This window comes from Parasteatoda tepidariorum, chromosome 5 (genome assembly GCF_043381705.1).
Source record: "Parasteatoda tepidariorum isolate YZ-2023 chromosome 5, CAS_Ptep_4.0, whole genome shotgun sequence".
Lineage (NCBI taxonomy): Eukaryota > Metazoa > Arthropoda > Arachnida > Araneae > Theridiidae > Parasteatoda > Parasteatoda tepidariorum.
The window spans coordinates 59991043-60012319 of record NC_092208.1 but is presented as its reverse complement, the minus strand read 5'-3'; the positions used below and the strand labels follow the sequence as shown (position 1 = coordinate 60012319).

At 27.2% G+C, this 21277-nt stretch overlaps 1 protein-coding gene across 11 annotated transcripts in view; it reads left to right on the top strand.

Moving 5' to 3' along the window:
• LOC107456648 (1-phosphatidylinositol 4,5-bisphosphate phosphodiesterase) overlaps positions 1-21277 on the top strand; it is a 77741-nt gene that overhangs the window by 32442 nt on the left and 24022 nt on the right. For all 11 annotated transcript variants that reach the window (XM_071181515.1, XM_071181517.1, XM_071181514.1 and 8 more), the window contains exons 4-16: positions 664-723; positions 5835-5972; positions 8591-8670; positions 10456-10509; positions 12115-12196; positions 12283-12383; positions 13517-13574; positions 14886-14994; positions 16834-17044; positions 17163-17256; positions 17345-17424; positions 19688-19772; positions 21096-21186. In XM_071181515.1, coding sequence (XP_071037616.1) covers positions 664-723; positions 5835-5972; positions 8591-8670; positions 10456-10509; positions 12115-12196; positions 12283-12383; positions 13517-13574; positions 14886-14994; positions 16834-17044; positions 17163-17256; positions 17345-17424; positions 19688-19772; positions 21096-21186 — 1243 coding nt within the window. The remainder of the gene's footprint in view (positions 1-663; positions 724-5834; positions 5973-8590; positions 8671-10455; positions 10510-12114; positions 12197-12282; positions 12384-13516; positions 13575-14885; positions 14995-16833; positions 17045-17162; positions 17257-17344; positions 17425-19687; positions 19773-21095; positions 21187-21277) is intronic.

Here is a 21277-nt window from a genome sequence, read left to right as displayed (position 1 = left end):
AAATAACTTCTTTATAAAGCTCAAAAAATTTTAGAATTTTATTTAAATGGAACTATTCACATAATTATGCAATATTCTTAAGCTTCACATTTTTAATTGCTGGTTCATTTTCATTTTGTTTTTTTGAAAACTCTTTACAATATGTGCTTCAAATTTAAAAGTAGCACACACTATTTTAAATTAAGTTTAACAGCTTTCCTTTATTTAACACTTTCCTTACACTTTAATGATTTAACATGAATTGTCACGCTAACAATTTTTCTAACTAAGATTATTCCTGTTTAATTCATTTCTTAACTTAAGAATATTTAATTTGCGATTTGTTCGATGCCAAATGAAAGAAAAAAGTTGTATTTTAAAAGTTATTTTATTAAGTCAAAAATAAATTAAATTTTTAACTTAAACAAAAGTCTGAGTAATTAAGAATGCTCATTCCAAATACTAATTCGTTACCCACTTCTCAATAATTTTAATATTACCTTTTTTTACCCTCAAATTGCAAACACTTTCGTTTCAATCTCTATTAACAAATAAGGAACTTTAAAATATTTCGATTTTGTAAGCAAAATTGTAAAAAAAAAACGCATTTAAAGAACATAAAATAATCTTTATTTGAAATTCTAAAAGCAATTTTTAAAAATTAACCATTGGTTTTATTTATAGGATGGTCAAGCCCTTGAGCTGTCCCAAGTGAATGATATTAGAGCCGGTGGAGTTCCTAAAGTGAGTATGATATATTTTTAAACACAATAAAATATAACCATTCTAACTATTAGAGTTTTTAGAACGCGTGAAACTAAAATAAAGATTTAAATCAAAATTAACACAGATTAGATTTTTTCAAGTTTATGATAAAATAAAGTAATTATGATAATCAGCATGGCTAACAGATGTTGTCATGGATCGAGAAGCCAATTCAAATCTAAATACATAAGTTGTGAAGCAAAAATGCCGTTCTATAAGACACTAGGGAGACCAATAGTTTTATATGGCAGTGATTGCTGGGAAATTAACAAAGTAGGCGCAGAGAAACTGATTACTTTCGAGAGAAAAATGTAAAGAAAAAGCTTTTGGTGCTGTAACAGAAAACGGAACCTGGTAAATTCGTTATAACCATGAATTACAGTCAAAATACGAAGGACCAAACATAGTAAAAATAATAAGATTTATCAAATAAGATGACAAGGACATGTATTTTGATGTAGTGATGAAAAACCTAAAAATAACCTTCCAAACACCAGAGGGAAAAAGAAAAAGAGGAAGACCAGGAACAAGATAGGTAGAGAAGTAGGAGTAGAGAAGTAGTTAAAGGACTTGAGAGCTAATAGATGGACAAGTATAGCATCGAATAGATCTAGATGGGATAAACTGACTGAGACGACCTTGGCCGGTGAACGGCTATAGTGCCTAAGAAGAAGAATTCTTCTTAATATATGACGGGTTTGGCTGATTATAATGATTGATAAACTATTTCAATCACAACAAATGTTCATAAAAATCTTACGAAATTTGCGTAGAAAATTTTTCATTAACTTTATTTACAAATTGCAACTTTTTGGAACAAGCGAAAACATTGTGATCTTATTATCAACGTTAAATATACGACCAAACTGAGAAAAAAATACAGACAAAACCACCATAAAATGGTAAAATGTACATTTCTAGCTCTTAGGGACCACCAAAAACCTCGGTAATTTTTATCGAAGTGCTTTGGTAATGATATGATTAAAATTATCAATATAATATGATCTTATAGTGTAATATGTTATGGTTCTATAGTATAATATGTTAAAAGATTTTATTATTGTAGAAAACTTTAGTAATTTTATCAAGATTATTTAGCATGGCATAAAAACTATTTATTCGGTTAAATTTACTTTTCAGTTTTGTATTTTTTACTAAATGTGTGTTAATAAGAACTATAATTTTGAAAACCATAATTTCCTTTAAATCGTTTTCATATGAACGGAAAAATACCATATATTTTGATTATATTAACCAGAACTCTGTTTTTTCTCCATAAATATCATTCAGTACTGTTATTTAACCAAAATAATTTTCTCCGAGCTGGGAGGACTAATGTAGTAAAACATTCATGTGTTTTAAAAAAAGTATTTCTTGTAACATAAAAAAGAAATTGATTTAATTTAGCTTAGTTCAGAGAAGTCTTCGCTCATTTGATATAAAATCTCCAAAAAAATTGCGTCATAATTTTTTTTCTTTCAATTTAAACTAAAATAATAGCAAAATTATTTTTTTTGAAAATATATACTATTATTAACAAAAATACTAATAGTTCCAAATATTAGCAAATTCAAATTATAAGTTTTTCTATCACAAATCGGGTTACTTTCTCTGAAGCTATTTTAAAATCTGTCGTTTGTTGTGATGCAAGACTTTTTCACACACACACACATCTCTCTTTTAAATGCTAACTGTAACTTCACTCACGCAGTAGCGTTTTTCACAACCCTTTCAGAAAAGAAGTCTCTGTGGAGTTAATTAAGCATAAAATCGATAAACTGTTGACCGTTAAGCCCTACTAGAAGATTAACCTATAGCTCAGTTTAGTTAAGTCGAGTAGAGCACATGGCCGACTTTTATTTCGCATGGGAAAAGGTGTGGCTCATGATATAAAATAGGAGACTGCTATAATAAAATGTAAACTTTGATAATTTAATAACTAATTCTACTTACATTTTTATTTGAGTGAGCACGTTCAGCATTGTATTCCAAATCAATATCATTGTAACCTAATTCATTTGGTATATTTTCAGAATATTCTAAAATCTCATGTTAGCTTTTTTTAATTTTTGAGATAAATTTAGCAAAAAAATTTTTAAATCATAATGCATGCTGTGAATAAGTTGAAAATTTGCTATCTAAGAATTTTTATCATACTGCAGAGTTTTTATCAATCTGCTTAACTTCAAGGTCTTCAAAGTAGAGCATTAAGTATTTAAAGATTATTGTCACTCTTTAATATAACTTAAATGTATGTAACATAATTTAAATAAATTTATAAAATGTAAAAAAACCGGTAAAATTACGGTAATAATGCTTTAAGAGCATTATCAGTAAAATTCATTTTACCGTAAAATACATCGTTACCGTAAAATCTATATTTACCTTAAAATCCATTTTTACCGTAAAATATTATACCGCAGTTTTTATAGCAATATATATCAAATTAAACTGATTCAGTGATTTCATGCTACATATCTCTTTAAGAACTACGGTATGTCAGGTTTTTTGTTCCGTAACATGTTCCGGTAAAATAGATTTTATGGTAAAAAGTACCAGCACCTTGAGTTACGGTACTTTTACATTACGGTACATTTTTACAGTAAGGTTCTAATAAAACCATATAAGTTAAGGAAAGAATAATAACGCAATAAAAAATATTATTCACAGTTTTAATAAGAGTTATAAAATATATAATAGTAATTTACGTTACATTACTTCTAGTATTGCAGGTTTTATGATTTTCATGTTTTATAAAAATAACATAAAAACGTTTTCTAAGTTAAATCAGATGCACGGTTAATATAATTATATACATCCTGTATATTTTGATTTAAATAGCTCCAAAAAAATTTTAATTATTAAAATTTATGTTCAATTTAATAAAATATTTTGAAGATTAAAATAACCCCGCAACGAAAACAGAGCTATAAAAATTTAATATTTGTGTTTCTTAAACTATTCGAGTGTTCTTTGCTTTTAAAAATTGCTCTATTTTAACGTATATTTCCACGCAGTTCGAGAAAATAATATAATAAAATAAACTTTTAAACCCGATGATTTCGTAATTTAAATTTTTTTTCGAATTGAAAATTCTTTTTTAAGTTATGTTTTAAAAACTTTATTCAACAAGAAGTGCACACTGAGAAAAAAAATATCGTCAAAACAACCAAAGTGTACTGTGTTTATATAGATCGATGGGAATACCAAAAAGCTAGGTAGTTTTTTCGCTTTGGTGATGATTAACAATTAACATTAACAATTAAATATAGTTGAATAATAATATAACTATATTAACTATATTTAATATAGTTATAATATAGTTAAATAATAGTATGTAAAATTTCGTAATTTTATCATTATACCTTAGAACATGCTATATTTACTTTGCAGTTTTGTATTTTTACAAAAATGTATGGTTATAAGAACTCTAATTTTGAAAAACAGAATTTCCAGTAAACCGTTACCATATGAACGGAAAAATTGTCACATGAATGTTTCAAATACCGTATATTTTAGTTCTCATTATTGGAATCATGATTTTTTTAATCAAAGATGTCATTACCATATAGTATGGGGATTTTACAAGAATTGTTTTCTCCGCGCTGGTTTAGGGTTTAAATTTAAGCCATATATTAAAATTAGATTCAAAATCCGTATTTGAAAAAATTCAAAATTCGTATTTGAATTATACTTGTTTACATGAATACCTTGCTTGGATTATATTTGATTGTATTAATATCCTCTTCAAACGTTATTTGAATTATACTATAAACCTTCCTTAAAACTTTTGAACAGTAACATCTAAAAGGTATAAGCAATTTTTATCAAATGGGAAAAAAAGACCGTGAATCAAATTTAATTAGCTTTTATTTTTTATTTTGTTTTAATTTAACTTGCTTATTATGGTTTTTTTCTTGCTTTTAAATTTTTCTACCTTATGTATTGTCTTAATTTGACTAAAAACCTTTACATAAAATATATTCGCTTCTCTATAATCATATAAATTGTTTTTAAACTGAATTATAAATTAAAATTTGCATTGTCAAAATGATAGATTACGTTTCTTTTTTTTAAAAAAATTTAAGCCATAGTAACTTTAACAGGTTGAAAACTACGCAATTACGAATTTTTTTGCACGCAATTTCGAGTTTTATTGTAATTAATTTTCCTTATTTCAAACATAAAAAGATAAAGCTACCTATCAATCAAATCAAGTTCATTATCGTAAATATATTTTTTTATTATTACTTCCTTTTATTTTTCTTGTCCTGAATTTTGAATAAGTGGTTGATTATTTTTCTTAAAACGTATTTCATGAAAGATATTAATAGCTATGTTTCAAAAAATTTTATGTAGGATTTTAAGAAAAGATTGAGTACGAGAAAATTTCCAGATTTACATAACACTTATACGTTCTGTAAAAACTTAAAACTATAAAACTCAACAGTAACAAAATGATGTATTGTCATTTTATTGCTATTCAAGCAAAACCTGAGTCTTGCTTTTAAATGACAATTAAAACTAACAGAATAAATGAGTTTTTGAATCACATAATTTGAAAAAAATTCAAAATATCCTTTTAATTTTTATCTTTTCAGTTTAAAATATCCTTAACAAAAAAATCTTTTAACTTAAAAATATGTTTCCTATTTCCTAGGTTATTAAAAATAATAAGAATAAATTGAAAGGCTTGTAATAATTTTTACAAAAATTTAAAAATGGAATTCAAGTAGTTATTATGAAATATCATAAATTGTTTCATGGAAGAAAATTTTTAATATTTGCAAAACTTATGGCACCCAAATGTGAAATTACAGCAACTTCAAATAAATTATTCAAAGTGAAATATAATATAACTTACGTAAAAAAATAAACATTTGATCATTTGTTGATAAGCGATATATTTAACTGTAAACTTTGAAAAACGTAACCAATGAAATTTTACTTTCATGTGTAAGACTTTATATTATATTAGGCATAAGAATTGTATATTTTGTACTTGTAAAAATGCTTGAATTTTTTGTATATGCAAAGGCATTTGTACTTATTTATTACTTTAAAAGTTATACTCATGTTTTTGCAAACAGGATGCAAAACTACTGACTGAGCTACAGGCCAAACATAAAGTCAACTTAGAAGACATCAGCCTTACCATCTGCAGCGGCTCAGACATGGTTAACATCAACTACACTCACGTCATCTGTCCTGATGTAGATACTGCAAGGGTATGTATGTGATACTTAGAAACATAAGTAAACTTTAAATAAATAATTAAAAATAGATATTTCTAATTTGATAAATGAATCTAAATTTAAAATTGAGAAACCTCTTTTAAGAGATTAAAAAAACCATGCATTAAACATGTCAAGACAAAGGAAATATTAGATAAATTTGTTCCAAAAATGTATGAATAACGTAAACTTTTTGAGTGCATAAACATTCATCGCCAGATTTTTTTTAAATTATTAAATGTATTAATACCACTTTATGGGAATAAATACATCAGAAACCTTCGATTGTACTCGAGCTAGCAAATGAGCAAGGCGAATATCTTATTTACGCAAGAAAACACTCCTATGATGTTTTAAATTCACCAAAAAATTATGTGACGATCAGTACATTTCGAAATTTAATCAAAATAAAATCGTAGATATTTGTATGACTTGCAATGCTTTTATCAAATCAGTTTCAGTCAAATCCTCTGAAATGTTGTGGCCTTTATATACTTTCGAACTAAAAGATTTGCGAAAGTTATAGCCATAAACAACTTTATAATTAGGTTTCATATCTTAGATTACGTGTATAACGGCCTGGTAAGGTTTTGTATTAAACAAATTTCTTCTCAAAAATATTTGTTATATAATAATTATTCATGTATCATAATAAATATAGTCTATTAACTATATTATATGAATAAGAAAGCCTAAAGTTTTATATTTCTCGGTTCAGTCCAGAAATTTCTCAATGAATTTCAGTTATTCAAATTATAATAACTGGCTTCAAAAATTATGCTTTATTATGTATCATAATAATGAAAATAAATTGTTGTCAATGTATTTCAATATCTTATCCATTCAGTAACAGCAAAGCATTATTCATTTCAGTAATTCTACCAAATTTTCAGTATCATTTCTGTAATTCAGCCAAATTTTAAGCAAATCTATCAAATTCGGTTCAATAAATCAATGATAAATCTTCATATCATTCACTTTATGCAAGAAGAATGTTACGTCTTTCCCCACATTGACTAAACTGGTTTTATTTGTTTTTTTTTTCATGGGTTTCGTGCTACAATTTAACCCCAAAATAATACCTCTTTTAACATGCATATCCTAAGAAGATACTCTCTGATGCTTGACACATGTTCTTTACTCATTTAATTTGATCTGCTCTCACTAAAACTATTGCTACGCTAAGGTGTCATCTAAAAACGTGACAATTGCCTTTGAAAAAAAGAACTCGTAATTTATGTTCGTTTAGACAGCTCTTAAGTTTCTTCTCTACTTATGACCTCTACACCAACAAAGTTTCTGATATCGCACACGAAAACAAAGCCTATTTGACTCCGAATAAAATCATGAATGCTTAAAATTCTGAGTACAGGCTACACCCTTCGGTTCCTTAAGCTAATGAGTCTATTTAAAGGACATTTATCCACTGCTAACACCCCCTTCCACCTCCATGCAGTTGTTTCGTTTCTGCAATAGTGCAGCTATAACTGTGACCGTGTTTATGTTTTATTCATCCGGTTGATGACGGAAATCCTGAGCACGCTATCTAATTTCAACTTTGAAGTAAGCCCACCAAGCGATATTCTTATTTGTTTCCACGTTCTGAAAGAGCATTTTTTAAGACTGTTTTTTTATTCCTTGTAAAATGAGAGTTAAAAATGTGCATCTAATTTTTTCCAAAAATGATGCAAAAATATTTTTATTGGTATTATCAATTATACATAAAATGATAATAAACTAAACATAAAGATACCCAAGTCGCAACTTATGAATGATCGCATTCTAAATTCTTGTCATAATCGTTCAATTCCAACTTTTTCTTTTCAATAAAAGTTAACTAAGCAATTAAATAAACAAAATCCAAATATTTTTTTTTAAAAAAAGCACATTGTTTTACACACCTCATAATTTATTCTGAAATTTCTAAAATGAAAAAAAATTTTAAAAAATATCTACTTCTTTATTTAAAAAAAGCATTTATGAAGCAATAGTAAAACTAATGCAAAAAAAATATTTTTGGCTTAATTTGTTGTCTTTTCAATCTTTTTACTCTAAATTGTTTTTTCTTCTCTAATGTTAAAATTTAATTGCGCGTTAGTTATACAGGTGTAAAAAACTTTAATAGAGAAATTTAGATACATTAATTGTCAAAAATTATTAGCTATTTGTAACATTATATCCTAACGACAAATCCAAAAAAAATTATTGACGCAAAGTAAAAAAAAATTATTGACGCGTTGAAGATGATAAAAAATTCATATTTTTAAACTTGTTGATAAATTATATTGCATAGAAGTTATTATGTTATAAAAATGTAACATTTTATAAAAAATGAACTATTTAAAACTTACTTTACTGTTCTTGAAATTTAATAATTTTCAATGAAACAAGCAAGACTGCACATAACACAGAACCATTAAAGAAAAATTAATTTCTCTAAAACAATGGTATGAAGACAAAATGTGCTATATTTTGATGATACACGTAAAAGTTATAATAAAAGCTAGCAATGATATTATTATTTTCGAAATTTTGCCAAATCAAAGTTGTCTATTTTACTTAGTTCTGCTTTTACTTCGTAACTAATTTATTTTATGTATATATTTATCTAGGAGTGGCAAGAATGTCTTCGTTACATCACTAACAATATCAAAGCAAACAATGTTTGCCCCATGACATGTCTTAAAAAGCAGTAAGTTTAAATAGCAGATTTATAAATATTTTTTAGAGTATTGCAAAACTTCTGCCAAGTACGAAGTGTTTTATTTAAAATAATTTCCCCATTTTTATTTATAATTCATTTTGTCTCAATTAAAACTTTGGCTTAGTAATAATAAGTAAAGCTAATATTAAGTAAAGCTTAATAAGTAAAGCTAATTACAGATACAGCAGTGTAGGAAATAATATCCAATGGTAAAAACTCTCCCTTCCCTTTGTCATTGGGGTGACTGTGAAAAGATTGTGAGATCTTTCTTTTCCTCAGGAATTAGTTTCACTTAAAGAAAAAAAATTAAAATAAAAGCCCATTCCCAGAGGAAATTGTACCGATACAAGTTGCATTGTTAAATAATCAAACCCGTGGTGTTATGTTCACTAAAAAAATATGAAGGTAACAAAATCGTTAATGCATATCGGAAACCCGGGTATGCCTAAATAAAACAAACCCTTTAAGGCTCCTTAATGGAAAACGGTTTGATCTGCTAATTTACTCATGTATTCCATCCTTTACTGAGGTGAATTTTAAAGCTACGAGCTTACGTACTTGAAAATTAAGAACCAAACATTGGATATATTATACATCATTAAATTATGAACATTCGAAAATTTGAAAATTTCGAGCAAAACGGATCAATACTAGAGATAACTTGTTTATTCGATATTCTAATACTGCTCTGACCTTGTATCGACCCTCATCCGATAAAAATTATCGACAGTGATTTACTTTTATCATTTTGCTATCAGGTAAACTACTACTTGGTATTGTTCTGATGGTTTGTTTCAATCAAAAACCAGGAGTTCTTTTGTCTTCCGGGCTTGATTTGAAATTATGAAGTTGCACATTTAAAGATATTATTGGCTGTGTAGATCAGCTACTTAACGCAAAACTGATCATTTAAGTATATTTAAATTAGGACCAGAAAATAGGTATTTTTAATCCAAACATGTTAATTAGTAGAATATTCAATCTAGCAAGAATGAAATTGCATTCATGATAGTACGAAATAATTCACCTTCGCAATCTAGGTTATTTAACATTTTATCATCCGCTTATGAAAAATAAATTTTTGACGCATCGTTGAATGGTGAAAATTATTCATTTTATAGCTCAGTCAAGAATTACATCAGCAAAATGGCTTTTTTTCCGATCAATGACTCGTGAATAAGCTTTTGGAAGTCATTTTTCATCGAACTTATGAAGTTAGGAATTCATTTCTTAACTTTCATACTCGCATGTATAATAAAAAAGTAACTAATAAAAGCTCTATTGGTAAAAAAAAAGAAAATTGTGTGAAGCTGTGTCAATCAAAATTAAGCCTAACTTCTGTTGCGGGGCCTCTTTTTTTATCATTTCTTTTTTTGAGAAAAAACTTTATCATAAAATTTTTGAATTGTTAGGTTTTGAAAATATTTGACCTCAGCGCAGGAAGGTCATCGAGGATTGAGTTTATAGTTAAGTGTTTTCTATTGCAAATAGCGTTGTTTCCTATATACAAAATTGATTTGTTACTATATCCGATATACTTGTCTCCATACTGTACTGGATATATTGATTTAATTAATTTTTTAATATTAATTTTATTTTCACTAAGTCAAGTACAATAAAGCATTATTAATGCATAATTCAAGATGTTTGAAATCTTTTTTTTTAATTTCGATTATCGAATTATACTGTTAAAGTAATTTTATATGCTAAACTATATAATCATATTATTTTCTGCTTATGAATTATAATGCAAATGATAACTCTTTATTATAGTTGGATGAAGCTTGGATATCTTGTAGACCCTGAGGGAAAAATGCCGATAAAAAGGTTAGGTTCGAATCTCCTCTAAAAAATATTTTTAAAATGTTTGCATGCAAATAATATATTTTGTAACAAAATAAATTTAATTTATCCAAAACCTCTTTCATCCGAATACCTCTGTTTACTAAAGCAAACTCTAAAGTATTTTTTTTTTCAAGACATGATTTTGTTTTTCTTTTCTCAATTTCTATATGTCTTATTTCATCTATTCTTCAAATCTACAAACTAAAAAGCACTCCTAGCATTGCCTAAATAAAAAGAATTTTTCATTTTATGTGAGTAACTAACAAACGGTTCGTTAATTTTTTAGCTTTAATTTTACTAAAGAAATCTGAAATTCGTTGTTTTATTCATTTTTCGTTGTTAATAACGTAATTTAGTTTGATTAGCATAGTTTATACTGTTGCGAAATAGAACTGTGTTATGTAATGTGTGAAAGGAATATATAATATCGTAGGACTAGCGCAGTGTTTCCCAAAGTGTGGTACGCGTACCCCCAGGGGTACGGGAACAGTTTGGAGGGGTACGCGTTCTTATGCGAAATATCTTGCAGCAAACGAAAATTTTAAAAAATATTATTCAAAAACAAAGCTAGCCCTGAAAATTTACGATTGCGTATTTTTCTATTGGCTATTTTTCGCAGAGTTAACAGTTATTTAGTAGTGACAACAGCCAGTTATGATTCTTAACTTTTGTGCAATTTTTTTATAGTAAAAAATACATTCATTTTTTTATCAGTGATGCACAGCGTTACGAAAAATTTAGAAGGGGTACACAAAAGTTATAAGTTTGGGAAACACTGGACAAGTTGAATGGAGAGAATGCTTAAAATGCTTACAGAGGAATATAAATCAACTTCAAATTCAACGAAATCTGCAAATGATTCATAATTACATGCCACTTTGTACAAATATTTATTCAAAAAGAGCAAAGAATTGCGGCAATCTAGAGCAATAGTACAAGTGAATGTCAAGATAAAATATCTTTATGTTTATTGGACAAAAATACGTTTTGTAAGTGTTCATATTAAAACTGAATAACCCTAAAAGAGTAATATTAAATATAGTACTAATTTTAATTAAAAAAAACTTGATGCTTTGAGTTACTGATGATAATATTACTTCGATTCAGTTCCAATTACTTCAGATAACTGAGATTCTACTTTATTTAGGAATCGATTAAAATAAAAAAGAAAGAACTTATATTGAGGAGGTAAATAGAGTGCAGGATTAGGAGTTCAAAAACAGAATGACAGCAAAAATAATAATTACTTTTTCGATGAAAGTTAATAAAGGTCACAAAAAATAAATCATACATCTCATATCTTGCATTTTTTGTTTCGAGAAGGTATATGGTAAGCACAATTCTTTAGCATAGCAAATAGTTTCTTCGAATTTCCTCAGCAAGTACATAAAAATAATTAATATCTGATAATAAAATGTAATTATTCAAATACTTCTAAGATTAAATTATGGAATGGAACCGAATACATGTTTCTAAATAGCATGTTTTGTAAATCAAGGTTATTCAAGAACAAAATTTCTGAAACGCATGTTGTTAAATTTTAAACTTTTTAATTGATTTGCTCTTCAAAATAATTTATTTTTTCAGGATAGCACAAACATTTGCCTCTGGTAAAACAGAAAAGTTAGTCTACCAATGTATTGGAGAAGTCGGATTGCCCAATGGGAAAGTGAGTAGAACAGATTTTTCTTCCTTAATTCTTAAAATAAAAATTCTGAATTGAATGTAGTATTTTTATTGCTAATATTATTTCAGAATGATGTGATTGATGGTAAAGACTTCACATTCGAAAAGTTCCATCAACTGTATAACAAGCTATGCCCCAGAGGAGACATCGAAGAACTTTTTAAAAACATGTACTTTCCTTTTGTTATTATATTTATTTCAAAAATTCTACTACTTATTATAACTTTTGAAAATAGCATGTCTTAAATTTGGGACAAAATAAACAGTAGAACGCATACTTCGCTTAAGTAATTATTAAGCTCTCTATAGTAAACCTTTTTACATTATTTGGAGCGTTGATCTAGTTCAGCAAACAAACGAAGACTGATCGGTAGAGGAGAGCAAAATCTTTTTATTCTATAAAATTTTCCAACATTTCCGTCTAGTGCGCTATATTCTTTTACTTAATAGGATTAGCCTAAACAAATCTAAAGTAATTGATGAACGAAAGGAGCGTCAATTATTTTTGTTAAAAGAAAAAAAATGTTAGCTGATCGAAGAAAGACGAATACATATTCTGCCTTGTGAGCCACACCATTATTTATTATTATTATTTTTACTTTTTTTTTTTTAATTATAAGTTCTTTAGTAGTCAGTTTAGTCTTGGATTTTACTTATTTAGTTATTCTTTAATATTATCTTAGTAACATTCATTAAAGTTAAATTTATTACTTCCATATCAATATTTGCAGCTAAAATAAGTTTTAAGGAAAGATAAAATGAATATAAATGATAATGCATTGTACGTTTCGTTTTCGTTAGTTTAATTGAGACTATAGCCAATAGTCAGTACCTATTATTCATTTATATATAACTGCAATTTAACAATAGTGTTTTCATTTTTTAAAAAAAATTCTTAAAATTAAAAAAAATTTACATAGAAAATTAAATATAAAAAAGAGTTTTACCGTCACCATTTTTATGCACACAGTAACCTCTTAAATATTTTGAAAGTTTTAATTCTAACGTATAAGAAATGCATAATCATTTAACTATTTATTAATAAATAGTGTTTAAAGGTATTTAAACACCCTTAAATACGATCGAATATTTAAAAAGACGATTAATTACAGAGAAGAAAACAACGTTTTTTTCATTTTATAAAAATTAAAATAAATTTATGATTTACTTTATTTTGTATATGCTTTCTACGTATTTTGACATGCTTTGCAAGTTTATGCTGCATTTATCATGAAACAAATAAAGCAAAAATATTTCATAAAAAAAATTAACTGCATTTTATCATCAAAATTTTTTTTTACAGCACGCAAGAGAAAAGTGACACCATAACAGCAAAACAGCTCATTAATTTTTTGAATAAAGTAAGTAAAAAGATTGGTTTAAAATTATTTTCTATGATTTAAGAAAATAAAAGTGTTCTTTTTTTGGAAAAAAAACTGTCTACCCGTTCATAAACAACCATATAAATAATGATGTATGTAAAAGTAAAACCATCAGTCAAACATATTTAGGAAATTTAGTCTGAGAATAGAGAAAAGCGCTTTATTACTAAACTTCATCCATTTTCAAGTCAGAAAGAAAATAATCGCCCGTCTAGAGAAACTTAATATCTAGGAACAAGAACCTTATTGTTCCAAAGAGCAGTTAGTAGCTGCTATACCAAATCTGTCGACGCGTTTTATAATTAATCAGTCTTTGTATTCTGTTTATTTAGCGTAGCTATGTTGATACTTTTAATTAAAGAAAGGCTTATGAGAAAGAACTTAATTATACTTTTTAGTTAACTAAGTAACTATTCTTATATATTTTATTTACAAGATAAACTTCACATGAAATTTAAGCTTTTTCTGTTAAGAATTGAATAAATTTAAATTTTAAAAAAACATATGCTTACTTGGTATTTTCTAGAAAATGTTTAGTTTTATAAAGAAAACAACTACAATTAAATACATTTTATAGACTGAGCTTTAGTTAACTTTTAAATAGGTTTTTTTTCTTCATTTTTTTAAAATGACAAATCTAAGCAAATAAACCGCAATAAAATAAGCAATGCTTTTTAATATAAATATTTTAAATAAATTTAATTCATTACATTTGTTTCATATTTTATCTTTACTTTTCTCAAATTTACGTATTTTCTATAATGCGATACATTAATGATTGGAATATTTTTCATCATACGATTATTATGTGCATTAAAAAGGTAATATAATTGATAACTACTTCATGGATGGTACTACTTTGTTTAATTTTATTAATATAATTAAAATTATGAAATTTTCACATTTATATAAATTATCTAGTTCTTTGATAAGAAAAATAATAATACACTCAGAATATGCAAATTCTTTATCGTTATGCAAGTTTTTACAGTAAGTTGTTATTTTCAATTAAAGGTTATTTTATTACGTATTACAGGGAAGTGAAACATCAAATAGAATAATTTATAACTTAATTAACAAGTTTTTAGTTCTTTATTAGATTAATTATAATCTATATCGTAATAAAAATTAACTTCCATCTCTAATTGCAATTGTTTTGTACTTGTTCAATTAAAAGCAAAAATTAGTTCAAATCAATGAATAACGAATGGAATAAACTTTTATAAATGATAAATATTTAAATGATCCTTTTATGACTATATTTATAACTTCCTTTGTTTGATTTTTCAGAAACAAAGGGATCCACGATTAAATGAAATTCTGTACCCTTTTTATGATGAAATGAGAGCAAGGGAAATTATATCGACTTATGAAAGAAATCCAGAATTGGCGACGCAAGGTAGATATTGTTTATAAAATTTAGATTTAAAATATTCTTAAGTAGCATTTAAGGCATATTAATATAGTAAAAAAGCATTTTTGGATAAAAAGTATTGAATCAAAATGTTTGATCTCGTAGACTATACATTAACAACGTAAACACGATATTAATAACAAAGTATTTTTTGACCTTCATCGTATATGTGTTTCATTGTTTTGCTTGAAATCCGTGATGCAAAAAAATTATATTTCTTTATACGCTTCTACATCCCATCCATAATTATAGTTCCAGCACGAAATTTTGCGCTTAAAAATAAACTCAACATACATTGAAGAAAAGAGGAATTAAAACTACCAGAATATGGTAAACTTTACCTCACGGGAAGAAACCTTTAATTTTCAAATTGAAATTTTTTATCATTCGGTGTAAGTCTTATAAATTCAAAATTAGAATTAAGCATCCATAAGGTGTTGCGTCCTGGGCCGTGCATAGAGGTGGGAAACAAAGCATCACGTTGGGTTGCCCAAAAGTTAATTTACTTCATTTCATTAGAGTTGACGAAATTTTGAAATTCGAAGAGTTTGTAATTTTTTATTATTTTTTTAATTTTAACATTGTTGCAATATACCGTATAACCGTTTAGTTGTATTTTTCAGTATAACAATTATGAAAGTTTTGTTTTGCATTGATAATTATAATTTGTATCAGTTTCGCTTTAAAAATTTCCTCCTATTTCGTAGTAAATATGTCTTAATGCACTAACGGCTAGTAAGACATTTCTCACATCCATGGTTTTACAGTTTGTTTCATATAAAGTGCTTTGCATCACCAAGTTGATCAAGTTTAAAGCTACTTTTATATTCCTCCTAAAGACGCATGATGAGATACATTTTATTAATGTAATTCATAAGCTACGCTGTAAAAATTCCCCTCCCAATTCGCACTTCCTTTCTATATATTTCAAATTCCAGTTTTCGCCATACGTTTTTTCTCACTATAGGATAACTCTACCTTTTAAACCATTTTATGATTATATTCTATATTGCTCTTATTTTTCAACAATTATTAAATGGTTTTGAATATAGTATAAATAAAACTACGATTTGACTTTAATTTATACTCTACCTGATTATTATATTTCTTTGGGTATAATTTCTTAGCAAGTTAAATTGCCAGACATTTTTATACGATTGGTTCACTATAATTTTAAACGTTGTTACACTTAAATATTATTTTAATAAGTATATCCTTTTAAGCTAAAAAAAACGTTTAGGATTAATCTTTATATTGAGACACATGAGCTGCAGTAGCTCATGGGAGAAAGGGCTCGCTTTTCAATGAAGTGACGCAGATTCGAATCTCAGCATCGACCGGGCGTACGCATAATGTTCTCGGCTCACACCGACTACAATGACGACATATTTATTTTCTAGAATTTTTTGTTAAAATAACTGAGTGTTTTTGCTAAAATAACAGAATTCATTTCTTAAAACAACAGAGTTTGTTTGTTAAAATAAAAATACTTATCTCTTAAAAAATAGTTGTCTGTTTTTAAATAACAGTATTTTTCTGCGAAATGAACGGTTTTATACTGGCACTCCAGTTGACAGCTTTTTCTGCAAGTTTAACGGATACTTTTTCTACAGAATAGGTTTAAAACTAGAAAATATGAATGTATTTTGTAAAAATGTACATCTTTTCTCGTTTCCTTTAAAAAACTATAGTAACAACTCATTTTTTTTCATAATTAAATTACTGCCGAATTATTTTAACTGGCGAATCACAAAATTGGCTTCAAAATAAGAGCGCAAGGTAGGAAATACTTGAAGAGATTTACAAATTGCATTTTTTTCCTAGGTCTCTTGAGTCAAGATGGTTTAATTCGATACCTTATGTCGGACGAGAATGCCCCAGTATTTCTTGACCGACTTGACATCTACATGGACATGGACCAACCTTTAGCTCACTATTACATCAATTCCTCGCATAACACTTACTTGACTGGGCGACAGTTCGGGGGTAGGTCGTCCGTCGAGATGTACCGACAAGTGTTGCTGGCAGGATGCAGGTGGGATTTTCATGAATGATTTAAATTGAATTCATATAATTCTTTTATTTGAGTTCATGAATTCCTTAGAAGATTATGCAATTCTATAATAAAACCATATGTTGTTATTGTTTTGTAGGTGCGTTGAGCTAGATTGTTGGGATGGAAAAGGGGAGGATGAGGAGCCAATCATTACTCACGGAAAAGCTATGTGTACTGACATTCTTTTTAAGGTTCAATAATACTTCCAATTTTTATGTAATTACCCTATTACTTTTATGTACTAAATAAGAAATATGTCTTTTTTTCTTTAAATTTCAGGATGTCATCGCTGCTATAAGAGATTGTGCATTTGTTACATCTGATTATCCTATAATTCTTTCATTTGAAAACCATTGCAGGTAAAATATTTAATGAACTTAATTTGCTTGAATTCTCTTTCTGCAGTGTACTGGAAGTTAGTTTATTTGTCTATTTAATTTTTAAAAATACTTTTTAAAAATTCATTTTTTATGAAATTGATCATTTAACTTATAAAGGACATCCTGCTTAATATTCTTTTCAATAAATTCATTTACTAATACTTACTTTAAGCTGTTCGAGTGCAAATAGCTGTCATTTTAAAATGTATCCATGAAAGCAAGTATCTAAATTTATTAGAATAATGCTTGTCATACTAAAATGTCAATTTATAAAATATATGTTTCATAAAATGCAGATTTAATTATGTTCTGTCTAAACTCAAAGTAGTCTTCTAGAAAATTTATTTTATTAATATTATAAAATTCGGAATTATATGCATTTTTGTTCAAAATCTGTATCTTAATAAATAGAAAATCGCTATAAATTGTCAAAAAAATTCTTTTTCCGTCCGATTATTGTTACTAACCTCATCATTGGTATAAGTGTTTTGCTTTAGATGTATATTTGATAGTGACTTCTTTTCGTTTTAAATTACTTTTTAATTTTACCAACCATCCTTTTATTTGGCCTTTTAAAATTTAACTTAATAATTAAACAGTTTTAAGCATTTATCATTGCATTTATCAAACTTTAACAATTTACAGCCTCCCTATTATTGTGTCTAACAAAATCATCTAATATTCTTTCAATAAAATAATACAGGATGATACTTTTTACAAATATTTCCTCAATTTCTCAAATTAATATTGTTTTAACAAAAAGAAAATCTTTATGTTTCGGCTGAAAATGGAATGGATGAAAAAATGAAGCATTTGTCTGCAATTCAGACAACCCAGGTTCTAATCCCAATGATGACGAGTTGATTCGCCTACTAAGGCTCTCAACTTATACTAACCACAGTACTTGCGGGAAATGTCCCATGTTAAGAAGTGGTTATGGATAAACAAGATTTTTCGAACATCTTTCATCAAGGAAAATAAAAAAGCCATAGTTTAAGTGCCTTATACTTGAAGCAAAGCCATAATTTTAAACTGCTTGTGCCATCTTGCATAGGATTATCTGGGCTTTAGAACGAACAAATTACTGAAATATTTTAAAAGCTATTTAACATCTATCTTACTACCAACATCTACCAATTACCTTAATCATGAGTTCGGGACATATAGGAAGTATTTCATATAGGAAGTAGAAGTATTAAAATTATTTCCATATTTATTCCATAGAAACTTCATCCCAATGCTCCATTACGTATAATACGTATACATATTTTATATCCGTCCAGAAAACTAGGAAACTCCCGGATCAGTACCCCCAGAGGTATTTATTTGTTATGGGAACATGGAGGACTTTGAGACTCGACAGATTTAACGAGCATCAGTCACCATTTACTACACGAGGAATCTTCGGCCGGCTCGGATCGAACCCACGAATAGTTGGACATGGGCCCAGTGCCCTACCAACCGGGCTATCCCGGCCTCGTGCGTATACATATGGCCTTACTCGGAAAAAAGCAAGCTCCGTCACCACAGTATGACAGTATGCGGATCAACAGCTTCATTTATGTTTGAAATTTCTACAGCCATTTTAGAAAGGATCGAAAATAAATCTAACTAAACACTTCGTAACTAAAATTTCTTAATAAATACTCTTGATAATTATTTTTAATAAATACTTTACATGTAACTAACTATTCACCACTACTAAAATTCTGTATTATTTAAGACAACCTAAAAAATACTTAACGCTTAAATAATTTCTAACATTACTTAGCTTATTATTTAAAACAACCTAACAAATTTAATAAGAGCTATGTTGCCAATAGATCGAGACATACTTCAATTTCTGTCTTCACTACTTTCTGTCTTCAAAATACCTAATAATAATAATGAAATAAATAACAATAATTTCAAAAATAATAATAGAAAATCAATTAAAGTGATACCGAAAGAGAAAAATCCTTTGCTAATTAGTAAATTTCTCTGTCTTTTAATTTACAGAACGAAATTATTGAATCCAAAAAGAACTAATCCTCGTTAATTAGTGCTTTAAAAATAACTATACTATAAATATATTTAGTTACATAAAGAATATAATAATCACGCAAAAATAATTTAATAACTATATTGCTATTAAAATTATTTTTGAGGAAAAAAAATTTAAACAAGAAAATTTAAAATTTGGATTTAGATGCTAGTTTTTATTAGATTTTCTTTTCATAAACGTGACTCTTTTTTCTTGCAGTAAAAAACAACAGTACAAACTTGCCAAATACTGCGATGATTGTTTAGGGGATATGCTTTTACGGGAACCTTTGCCTGCTTTTCCCGTAAGTTGTAGTTACATTCTTCTTTCAAATCGTTATAAGTCATTTCTTTTCATTAAAATACGTAGCTATTGCTTAAAAAATTTTCAAGGATACTCCAAACAATATACCAATTAATAACAAAGAAAATTTGAAGTCCTCATTATAATAACTCAGTAAAGAAAGACTTACCATCTGTCAGGGAAAACGAATTTTCTCAAACAATTAACGAGCTGCAACGTTTAATTTCTTTTGTAAATGCTTTAAACAGGAAGTTGAGCAATAAATCACTTTTAAAGGTTTTCATTGTTATTCTTTAATTTTTAATTAATAATTAGTTTAATTATTTCGAAAAAATAAATCAATTTATCAGTAATAACATCATTTAAGAACTAAGTAGTAAGTTAGGCAGTAAGATTTTCATTATTATTGTTATTTTAGTTTTCGTTAATTAATTTCATAGTAATATGTTTAAAGCAGCTAATTCAATTTAACTGTAACTTATAACACTTAATTTCTTGTATTCTAATAATTAATACAAAATATATTTGCTTTTCTTTGGAGGATATCGTTTTCGTTAAAATATATTTCCTAGTTTTTTGTAATTTCGTAAACGCATTTAATGCAGGGGAAATTCAAACACATCTTAAAGTTTTCAATACAAACTAAATTCCTAAAAATTTATTAATAATTTTTAAATGATATAAGTAATTCGGGGCATTTAATTAAAAAAATTAATTAGTGATAATAACGCTAGACACTGTTCTAATTCGCTGTTCCCAAAATGACTAACGATTGGAAAAATCAATTAAAGAAATGTGGAAAAAGATGGAAATGTACGGTTTGCTTCTTTCGGCTTAAAAAAATTAATTTGCTCCTTTTTTCAATGAGTTTAAAAATTAGAGAACTTGTAAACTGATAATGATGCTAACTATAAATATGTTTTCCATAAAACAATATTTTTTGCTGTAACTATAAAACTTCAAAACAATACATTTTGCTGCATGTTGGACCCTTCCATCGAAAATATTTGCCGTTTTGACTTCATTTGCACGGATATTTGTTAATTTAGTTCTTTTACTGGGCCTCTTTGTGAAGAGTAGTTCAATGGAAAACATTGTCTTGCAGTTTTTTAAGTAAACAGCGTCATCTGTGGTCAAACAATTCATCTAATTTGAAGTATACTGAGATTAGATAGCTTGATTTCCTAATAAACAGTGCATTTCTATATACTTCGGTTTTTCTTTAATTAATTTTTAATTATTAAACATTTTGGATGCTTAATATATAAATGCAGGGTGCAATGCAAATTTAGTGTTTATTATATCTATGTAATTTTTTTTCAAGATGGAAGCAGGAGTTACACTTCCAACTCCAAATGATTTAAAAAGGAAAATTATCATAAAAAATAAACGCTTGAGACCAGAAGTAGAAAAACGTAAGTAAGCTTTACTAGGCCTAACTATTGTTCAGATTTAATATTCTTTTAATTATTGTCAACCATTTAATATCTAGTAATCTAGAGCAAA